This window comes from Fukomys damarensis, unplaced genomic scaffold (genome assembly GCF_012274545.1).
Source record: "Fukomys damarensis isolate Sample0158 unplaced genomic scaffold, DMR_v1.0_HiC HiC_scaffold_19, whole genome shotgun sequence".
Lineage (NCBI taxonomy): Eukaryota > Metazoa > Chordata > Mammalia > Rodentia > Bathyergidae > Fukomys > Fukomys damarensis.
In genome coordinates, this window is record NW_022900931.1 from 24,959,456 (window position 1) to 24,970,481 (window position 11,026).

General features: G+C 38.2%; 1 protein-coding gene across 1 annotated transcript in view; it reads right to left on the bottom strand.

The window, feature by feature from the left end:
* The window catches only part of LOC104850730 (ovostatin-like), a 52,263-nt gene extending 42,625 nt beyond the window's left edge, over nucleotides 1-9,638 (bottom strand). The window contains exons 1-4 of the mRNA XM_010607794.1: nucleotides 9,491-9,638; nucleotides 8,762-8,945; nucleotides 8,145-8,301; nucleotides 763-815 (exon numbers count right to left, since the gene is read on the bottom strand). Of these exons, the coding sequence (XP_010606096.1) occupies nucleotides 763-815; nucleotides 8,145-8,301; nucleotides 8,762-8,945; nucleotides 9,491-9,558 (462 nt within the window). The 5' untranslated portion in view covers nucleotides 9,559-9,638. The remainder of the gene's footprint in view (nucleotides 1-762; nucleotides 816-8,144; nucleotides 8,302-8,761; nucleotides 8,946-9,490) is intronic.
* Nucleotides 9,639-11,026: the final 1,388 nt, after the last annotated feature.

Consider the following 11,026-nt stretch of genomic DNA (forward strand, 5'->3'; position numbering starts at 1 on the left):
CCTCCCCTCCCCATCTACAAACACTTTATTTTCATCTTTTCATTCTCTCACATTTTTTTCTTTTCCCTTTTTGTTCTTCCCCTACGTATCACACCTTCCCTACACCTTTAGCTCCTTTCCTCCCATTTCTAAATGTCAGTAATCTTATTAGAATCTTATTGCATGTACTTCTTTTCAATACTTAAGATTGAACCCACAGGTTCTATGTTGAGCTACCTACCTTCCCAAGCCCCCGCTGATATTTTTTAGTGTCCCTTTCATTATGCTAATTTATTTTAGGAGCAGGCAGAATATCTTCCCTACACCTTTAGCTCCTTTCCTCCCATTTCTAAATGTCAGTAATCTTATTAGAATCTTATTGCATGTACTTCTTTTCAATACTTAAGATTGAACCCACAGGTTCTATGTTGAGCTACCTACCTTCCCAAGCCCCCGCTGATATTTTTTAGTGTCCCTTTCATTATGCTAATTTATTTTAGGAGCAGGCAGAATATCTTCTCTGTCTCTCAGTCAGAAGTACAGTAAATTACAGGTCATTATTTGTAATGCGAAAATATATTTCATTTTGTAGACCCAATAGAGAGAGAAAGAGGAAGAAGAAGGAAACCAAGAGTTCGAGCCCAAGTGAGGAATATGAGGGATTCTAGACTAGCAGGAACAAAGCCGTAACTTAGCGCGGCCTGTCTCATACTCAGAGATGAATTTCTATGCTGTGAGTATCAAAGCAGTGATGTAACTTAGGCATTTGCAGCTGAAACTTACCACTTCTTTAGCAGGCTTCAAATCATCGTCCAGAGACACAATTCGGAACAACACTGGCGAAGGAAAAAGACATAATATAAAGACGTCTTTACCTTTTGTGTCGGAGCAGCTTTCTCACTGACTGCCTTAACCTAGGCAAATGGGAAAACATTAGTTGATTGCAATCAGGGACAGGAGTTACACACGTATCTGATGTAGTCCACGGATATGGCGGTTGGTGTAATAAGCCTGTTAAATTGCCGAGAAAATATTCACTGGAACATCTTGTCATGGTTTCACTCCATTTGCGCTTTCTTCTTGTACAAAATCACCATAAAATGTGTGCAAGGCGACCTAATCACTCCATTAAGGTAGGTCCAGAAGGAAAGGCTGGTGAGATAAATTAGCTCTTAAAGCAATTCATCATAGAAATTCTGTGTGCACACTTCTTTCCGTATCTTTTCTTTGCTTATCTGCTGGGTCCTGCGTCCTAATCTTTCCCGTCAGCACCCGCGCCATCCTCCACCCACGGTCACATGATTTTCTCACCACGTCCTTACCTCCGTGACAGCTCTCAGCCAGGTGGCTTTTGTGAAGTCCATGTCAGAAAAATGAATTCTCTTGTAAAGAAGTTTCCCTGCCCCTGCTTTTCTCAGAGAACCCTCTCTGTTTTGGGTCTCTCTAGTGGTGACTACTGCAGCCTACATGACTCAAGAAGGAAAGTAAGCAACTTCCTGACATCACAACTGCAGTCAAAATTTTCGTTGCACTTTCACTGAGATAAATTTTTATTTAGATGCTACAAGCTCCTAAAACCCTACGCAACTAGTTGTCTCGAGTATGTTACACATAGAATTTCACTGAGCTAATGGTGTCCTTCTCCACCAGTTAAAGATGTCATGAGCCATTTTCACATGCTGCATGCAATAGGGTGCTTTAGTTTTCCTTTAAAGGAGAAGGAAAATACTTCTTAAAATCTGTTATTGCACCACAGCTATTGCACTTTGGGGAAAAAAAGGCATTCCCTGGTGGTAATACTCTATAAATTGCCATCCCTGCACTGCCAGCCCTTTCTATCTGCTTTTTAGAGTCGTTTAGTGTTTAACTTTGCTAATCTCACTATTGCAGCCTAATGGTCCTCTCCTGGCTTCCATTTATTTGTTCACATGCTAATTTAAAGAAATCTTATTGATAATCCATTTTGTTAGTTTATTTGTTTATGTGTGATGTCAAATACTAAAAATAAAATAGACGCATGTTCTCAAGAGTCTTACAGGACTGTGTGAGAAATCCTGATCTCAATAAATCTCATGGTTTTCAACATGTTCTTTTCTTTTTTTTGGTGGTGGTGGTGGGGTACCAGGGATCAAACTTGGAGCCTCGCCCTTGCAAGACTTGATTTCTCCTTTACTGCAATTTGTGATCACCTCTTATTTGACCTCGCACAGCAGTTTCTCACTGGATCTGTGCCACTGCTGTTGCTCCGGCCTAGTTAATCCTATGATCAGCAGGTGGAGAATTAAACATGATCTTGTCTTTTCTCAGATGAAACCTTCCATTGCACAAGGCAGTGTGTTAATAACTTGATCACTAACACACCACATGCTGGAAAGTCCTGGCCTGACTACCCCCAGCCTCCCATCCAGCCACTCCTGGCCACGCCAACTAACCCTACCCGGCGGGTCGCCCCATGGCTACACCACCTCTTTCGTTGCTGTCACGGCGATGACACAGGCCTTTCTTCCCACATGAGGGGACAGCTCTCTTTTTCACCTTACCATTGAATGTTTGGAAGCTTCTGCCTTCATTCACCAAAACACGAGTGGAATTCTGTTCGGCTGAATACTGTGTATTCTTTATTAAGTCAATCACCATTTCACTCTGAATGTATTTCCATCCATCTCTATTGACAAAATTTTTTGCTACTCCACTTTTCTATCATACTTTGTCAGTGTCCCCAAACAATAGTTAACACATTTATAAACAGCTTTGTGTCAGCCTTTCTGATCTTGCTTATGAATTTTGTACTGCTGGTCACTTTTGCATTGCTACGGTAAAATCACATTACCTACCATCTAGCGAGTTTGTCACCAGTATCAATTTTTTCAGCCATATTAAAATTTGAATATTCCATCAGGTTTTTTTTAACCATCATGTTATCTATTGCTTATTTTTAGGAAGATTTTAATGAGATTAAGAATAAATATTTTTATAAGGTTAATTGGTGAAATTTTATCAATACTTTAATATAAAATAACACATGCTTAGTAAAAAATTAAGAAATATTCCTTAGTACATAAACAAGTTAAACCAGAAGTCAATTGTAAAAATAGTATCTAGGAATAGTTTTGTATTTTGTTTGTGTATTCTCTATGTAAAATCCCCTTAACTACCGTTTACCTGTTTTTAAAAATTGACATGGACTGAAATACATGTTTTAGAATCATGTCAATTCCAGGATATATTTATGATAGCTATTTAATATTAGACCATGTACAGGTAAATTTATTAACATTTTCTTTTACGGGAAAACTGACTTTATTTTGAGAAATGTGTTCTTGAAATTTTCAATTTAAAATTGACTTACCCAGGAGTTATTATGTGAAAAAATGGCCTATATTTCTTGGTACTATTCAAAATCTTTTCCCTATTTAGTTATATCATAAATAATTTCTAATACACAGCATTTTTGCCTTTAAAACTATAAAAACTATAAACATTTGGTCAGCTTAAAAATGTAGTGAGATACATTAGTCAACTATATGCACATAGAGAGTTTCAAAATAAATGTTCTCATATTCTTTCAAAGCCTTGTAATGTATTTATTCTTAGATGCTGGGATCAGGGGTAGTTTGCTTTATTCTTTACTTCCAAGATTGGCTTTAATTCCATTTTTTATATAGAACATAGACATCTTTGAGGACAAGTGTGCACCCCACCCTCCTCTTGTCTGAACCCAACACACACACAAAAGTGTGAGTTCCTTGCAGCCCATTGGCTCTGCTAGCTTTGTATTCTGGCCTGGTCACCTGGACACCTGACCCCCATCAGGAAAGTCATGTAATTTAAGTGCACATAACCTACATACACTTCTAATAAACTAATTACCAAAATCATACTCAGCTGTCAAATAGGAAAATAATTTCTTTCTTCATAGAATAACAGTGGTTGTCTGGGTAGACACAACAAATTCATGAGTTTCTTTCCTGGACAGTGGGAGCACTCATGATTTCTCTGGACTAAAAAGTAAATTAAAATAATCTCTCCTCAATTCTATTTCAGAAGCTTAAAACATCTTTCAGCTTTCTTCCTCTGTTTAGAGTCTGATATGTACTTTTAAGAAAGAAAGTAAAAATTAATTCTATTTAATGGCAGTATAATATTTTTCTAAGTCTTTTGTTCTTGCAGAGTAAATGCTTTAAACAAACATAATGAAGCACTTGCTAGAGAATTTTGGGGAATAAGAAACTTGTGTTGATTATTTTCAGGGAGGACCTTGCAATCCGAAATCATACTAGCTGAAACCTGATTCAAATTTCTTCAGGATTACTCTAAGGTCATCACTTATGAGACCATAAATGAGGTGGAAACCCTAACTTTCTTTCTGATCTCTAAGTCACACGGTACTGCTTTTCCCCAGGTAATTTTAGCAAAAGTGCTTATAACACTTAGGAATATCCAGTCAAAAAGGTATCCAGTTTTCAGCCAGTCAAATCATTCTGGACACAGGTTTCATGAGTGGCTCAGTGAGATGCTTGTATGTATGACATGTGCTAAATGGGAAGCTAGAAAGCATAATGTCAGAAAGTGTATCTAGATAATTGGTGAGTTTTTCCTTAAGAGTTTCAGAGGGCTTAATTTACAGTAATTTAGCAATTGATAACTTCTTGCAAAATGTCTAGGCTGTATCGGTGTTGTATTACCTGTCACTTCTCAGAAGGTGGGAAAGGAGTAGTACACAGGCATGAAGATGGCATCACAGAGGAAGTTACAGCAAAGCAGATACGCATTGCAGTTTTAGCATGTGGCTCATAGGATCACAATATGTTTCTGTAAAGAAGGAAAGGAGGAGAAGCAGGAAGGAGGAGAGCAGGAAGAAGGAGAATGATGATGAAGAAGGAGGAGGATGAGGGAAGGGAGGACGAAGAGAAGTGGCCAGAAGTTAGGCATGGTGGTGCCTGCCTGTCATCCTAGCCCTCTGGGAAGTCGAGGCAGAAGGATTCCTCCAGATTGGGCAATTTAGCAAGACTCTACCTCAAAACAAAAACAAAAACATAAGGCCTGAGGATGCAGCTCAACTTGAAGTTCCCGAGTACAATAACTAGTACACCCAGCCCCCCAGTGCATGCCGCTAGGTAAAGTGCAAACCATTGCAAAGTACGTCTCTGACCAGTGATCAAGTTTTTGAAAAACGAACATTCCTCATTTGTGTATGTCTCATCATTCAGATTCTGCACTCTATTGATTCCCTTTGTCTGCACAGAGGCCTTTATTAGCAAGTAGATGGGATAAGAACGAGAAAGAAAATTTGTTTTAAATTAAGAATTGATATTTCTGTGCCATTTGTAGCAGTGTCATCCTTTGCAACCTCTGTCACCTCCAGGTCCTCATAACAAGAATCCTAGGGATTCTTCTGCCTTCTCTCGTGTTAGCCACATACAATCCTTCCCATCCTGAGCACACAGATGCATTCACAGTGTCTGCTTAACAATTCCTGGTTCTACGCAAACTTCAGAAACTGAGGCATCCCCAGTCTTCTTGTCAGGGGCTTCAGTTTCTCTCTGTTACCCCAGAACTGGTCTGAACAACCACTTTGTCACTGCTCTGAAGTAAGGAAAGAAGAAAAGACAGGGAGATGGGGGAAGAGAGGTGAGGGTGGACGTGTACATACAGTACGGTTTCTGCATTTGTCACCTCCCTCGGTTTGGTTTTCTTCAAAGTCACAGTACGTAGATGTCCAAACAAGCCGTGTTTTTAATAATCCCCAACTCACTCAACCCGCTGCGCCGGTCGTGTCTTACTTACTGAGTCAGCACACAGAATCTTATTCTCCCCAACTTTATAAAAGAGCCTTTCAAAGTATGCCTGCCTGTGACAATTATTTTCAAAAGACAGATTTTTAAAGTCGCCCTTACCCTCAGAGTAATGAACTTTTTACGAGCTTTGAAAGTAGTTTTACTTACTGAAGCTTGAGAACCACTAGAATTTCTCTTGGTACTAGGTAGAAACAACCAGACAGAAATGGTTTTAAGAAAAATAGGCGTTGGAAGCATCTCCATCTATTTAAAAATATATTCATATTCACGTTTTGTGAGTGTACCAGAGAGGTATGTAGGGAAGAACAGGCATGTTCTGGGGACAATAAGTGTCAGGGCCCTGCTGCTGGCTGGCCATGTGGACATGTAGGTTCCACATCCTCAGGTTTGACAAACAGCAGAATGAAAATACTCACAAATGCAAAACATTAAGTCAGTAGTGAGCAAGTACAGACTTTTTTCTGGTTATCACTCCCTGAACGAGACAGTAAACTAATTGCATAGCATCTACAGCACCTTAGGATTATGAGTAAACTGGGGATAATTTAAAGTACGTGGGGCAAGGTGCACAGCTCCTTGGAAACACTGCTGTGGCCTTTCACACGAGGACCTGAGCACACACACATTTTGGTGTCAGCAGAGTCTGGAAACCAATCTCCTCAGGTAAAGAGGGACAACTGCATTTTTCTTGATATGTTTCTTTTTTCGGGGTTGGGAATAGGATTCAGGGCCTGGTGTATGCTAGGCAAGCACTCTACTCTCACGATACATGTCCAGCCTTTTAAAAATACATTTAAGAAAGCTAGAATATTTTGGAGGAGATATGTAGCTAGTAAAATATTTTCAGCTTAAATTAAGAAACATTTTTAAACTGACAAAAAAAAGGGAAAGGAAGAAATATGAGAAAAGGAAAAAATGGAAACAGTCTTTGTAAATCGGGAGGGGTGGAAGGGTTGAGGGAAGGGCAGGGGAATGGGGAAAAAATAAGAACCAAGATAAGTCATGTCAAGTTTCAAGTTCCAATGATGAATGTCATCATATTGTACATCTAAAATGTACCAATAAATGTAATGAATAACCCCCCAAAAAACAAACAAAAATTTAATTTTTCATTAAATAAAGAAATATATTTCTAAGCTGCCACTAGGATAGATTAATACTGTATCCATTAAACTTCAAATGTATGAATACAAGGGATTTTCCAAGATGTCTATCAAAAGTAAAATATGTCATCATGCTTTGTACATAAATTTAGTCAGTGTGACCATCCTTGTATTTCATAGTCCTAGGAATATGTGACTATAGCTGAAGGTTGACTGAAAAAGTTGGTAATGCCAAGGGCTGGGGATTTAGCTCAGTGGTGCCACTGCCTGCCTTGCAAGTGCTAGGTCCCCTGTACCAAAAAAAAAAAAAAGGTTATGTTATATTTCAAAAGGATAAGACTTTTTGTTTTTTTTTTTAATTTATTTTGGTTTTCAAAAGAAGTCTATTTGAATAGTGGGAGTATAGAAAGACACTTTATTTGATTTTTTTCTTAAAACTTTCCTCTTCATTTTCATGCCCATTCTTGTCCAAGCATGTTGCACTCCTTATTGTCGGGATCGCAAAGAGCTAAAGAAACAGCCTTTGTACCATAACCATATTTACAGGTTCCTCAGAACGCTCCTCACACCCTTGCATCACTGCCCTAATTCCCAGAGCTGCAGTGAGTCCTTGTGAATTGCTTAACTGCACGGAAGCTACGTCAGCTCGAGCACGAAGGGATTTTCTTTAATTCCTGTATTCATTACAACTTGTTTTCCTTCATTCCCTGCATTTTCTCCACCCCAAATAAGTTTGCTTCTCATTTTGAGGCATTCTTTTTAAATTAATTCTACCCACTCTGTGCTTTCTCATATGCCATTTACCTCACCAGAAAGATTTCTCTTCTGATTTTTATAATTTATGTTCACTAACGCTTTCCAAACCCAGGAGATGAGAAGAGGCTTTTCAACTTCATTAACAATCACACATGGTTTATTTGACCACTGGGAAGTTCTCTGGCCACTAGGTATATCTCTTGACTATCTTTGCCTTTGTTTTACATCTAATTGAATTATGATCTCCTAAATTTGCATAAACTAAAATTTCACATTTTCCAGAATAACACAGATATCATTCAAGTACTAAGGAGCTCTTTAAAAATACAGTTTCTGAGGCTTACCTAGTTTAGGAAATGAATTATCTAGCATTTGGATGATATACACTTCTGTTTTGTTAAAGTAAGCATTCCAGTGCATGTTAATATAATGAAATGCTGTGACTGTATCGTAGAGCATCTATGTAAATACCCTATAAATGAGATATTAGTGGGGGTAGGTCACATACCTTCCTGTGCAGGCTTGTAGATGGGTTTGTCTGTCTGCACAAAGACCACATTCTCCTTGGGCCTGATTGCCACAGACCTTCTCTCTTCCAGGTGGACAGTGGCTCCCTCAGCGGAGAATGTGATGAAAGCTAATGGATCCAACCCAGCCTGAGGAACCTGGGGTGCAAAGAGATATATTATGAGACTGGCGTTCTTTCAAGACGTCTCTGTCTCTACTTGTGTGCTGGTGGTACTAAGAGTTTAGATTCATAACTTGTCATCTCTATTTCTTGCATAACCAATCCTGTTCATTTTTCTTGCCCTGACACTCTTATCTCCTCATTTAAATGTGTTCTCTGTGATCTTTCATAAAACTTTTCTTCACTGGACTGGGGTTGTTCCTTTTATAGATTTTAGTCCTTTAAGCTAATTTCTGTCAAAAAAAATCAAAAGTTTTGATTCTTGTCCCTGTCACCATTTAATTGCATTTACATCACCTCAAACAAAAGACTCTTTTTAAATTGACAATAACATGTACATTGTCAGATTGGCTCTGTGTTCCTAGACAGGCAGTTATATACGTGGCTTTTGTGTACCTGCAATATTTTTTCTATAGTAAGCAGAATAAAGTATTTACCTCAAAGTTGGTACATTTGAAGAAATTTTCTCCTGTAACATTCTCTTTAAATATCGTGGTCAGGACCTCACCATAGTTGAGGGAGACAGTCAAAACAACAGATTCAGTCAGGTTGAAAAGCTGGGCACAGACTTTATCCAAAGAGCTTTCTTGTAGAACAGAAGGGACCAGCAGAACATACTGCCTACAAAAGAATTTAAGCAAAAACACTAAAATTGAAGTTGTTAAATGATTAGGTTTCAGAGCTTAAGAAAAATGCCTTGTTTCCTAATGTTAGAGATACATCAAAAGACTAAATCTTAGGACTTGAATTACACAAAACAGAAAGATGCTGGTTTACGAACTGAACTTTGTAGATCCAACAGAGAACACACCGTTTACAAAGCAGTGTCCTTAGGGAATGCTTTTGCCCCGAACTGGTTAGCATGCATATCCCACTTTGTATTTGCCTATGTGTCCATTTCCGTCCAGCAGATGCCTCGCACACCTTCCTGACCATAAGTGTACAGCACAGTTTTAACTCTTACTCGACATCTCTCCCAGGCAGAGATAACATCACCACCCAAATTTGGATGGGGTTGCACAAATGAAGATATTTTAGCTTACACAGTGCAATGGCGGTATCATTTAAAATTGACACACTACAGTAAAAATGTAGCAAGTTTAAGTTTTTAACACCAAATTCTCTTTATTCTATCAGTAGTAGTGCAACCTTATGCAGTCACTTACACTTTTGGAGACTGAGAAAGAGACAGATGAATGAGAAGACAAGCCAGAAGTGATCGCGTCCACAACATGGCCCAGGCAGAGAAGGACGTCAGCCGGCAGGCTCTGCTCAGTAGATCTCTGTGTGTAGGTCAGTGTGCAGGGAGCTCAGACATTCTCTCTGGCCAGAAAAGCCAACAGCGGAGCTATATATATCCATGTGGATGATTTTGCAACCACTTCCTGAATTACTCATAAAGTGCCACACATGTTGCTTAATTGGATGCATTCTTTGAACTGTAGTTAGCTTCCAGGGCTCCTGTTTCTGACTTGCTAATAGTGCCTTTGAGTGTAGTCATCTCATTTACAAAAATATCTCCAGTTAGTACTTCCTAGACTTAACATATGATGCCTACGAGTGAATCTTTCAAGCACAATCTTCATTTCAGAAAATTCAATTACCAAGGGATCAGTACACCACTAAGCTTTTCTTTTGTGGTTTAAAACTCAATCTGTGTTGAAAATGCAGTATAAATTTCTGATTAATAATAGTTTCACAGTTATTATAAGGAGATCTATTTAAGAAATCAAACTCAGATTGGAAAGAATTTAAAAGTCTGGTATTTTTTTGCTAATTGTTGAGGTGCTGTTTTCCATATATTACACATAATATAATTTTGCATGCCAAGTAAATACTCTCAATTCTAAATCAAGAGGAAGTAACTCCACTGCTCAAATTTGTAGTATAAGGATAAAAATAGTAGCTAATATAATTTTATTATCATCAGTATATCTACTTCTATGCTTATGAATATGAAACTTTTGCTTGTCTCAAAAAGTTGACAAATCTATCAAAGAGCCTAACAAAGTAGCACTTATTTTTTTTTAAGTTGAATTTATTGGTACATTCTAGGTATACAGTACAGTTACATTCATTACTGGGATCTTGTACCTTTACATGACAGGTCTTGGTTCTCATATTTTCCCCTTGTTACCACCCTCCCTTCATCCCCTCCTCCCCTCCCCACCTAAAAACACTTTAATTCCATTTTTACATTTTCTCACATTTTTTCCCCTTTCCCTTATTCCCCTTCCCCTACCCTTCTCACTGTCCCTACACCTTTAGCCATTTTTTCCTATTTCACATTGCTAATTATCCCATTAGGATCTTGAGTACTATTTTAGTTTTTCACACCAGAGAAACTATTCGGTATTTACACATGTGTGACTTACTTATTTTCACTTAGGAGTATATCCTCAAAATGTATCCATTTTCCTATAAATGAATCTACTTTCTCATTCTTTATGGTTGAGCAGTATTCAATTTTATAGAACAACCACATCTTCTTTATCCAGTTTCCAACTGATGGGCAAATGGGCTATTTCCAAGTTTTAGCTATCACGAACTGTAGCACTTATGGTTTTGGCAAGATAAGTTGTCCAAATAAAGATACTGTTAGATTATCACTTTATTGCAGTCACAGAAATTCACCTTTGGCAATACAAGGCAAGGTGAAATCCAATGTTCCTTAGAAAGAATCCAACAAAACGTTCTTTGGT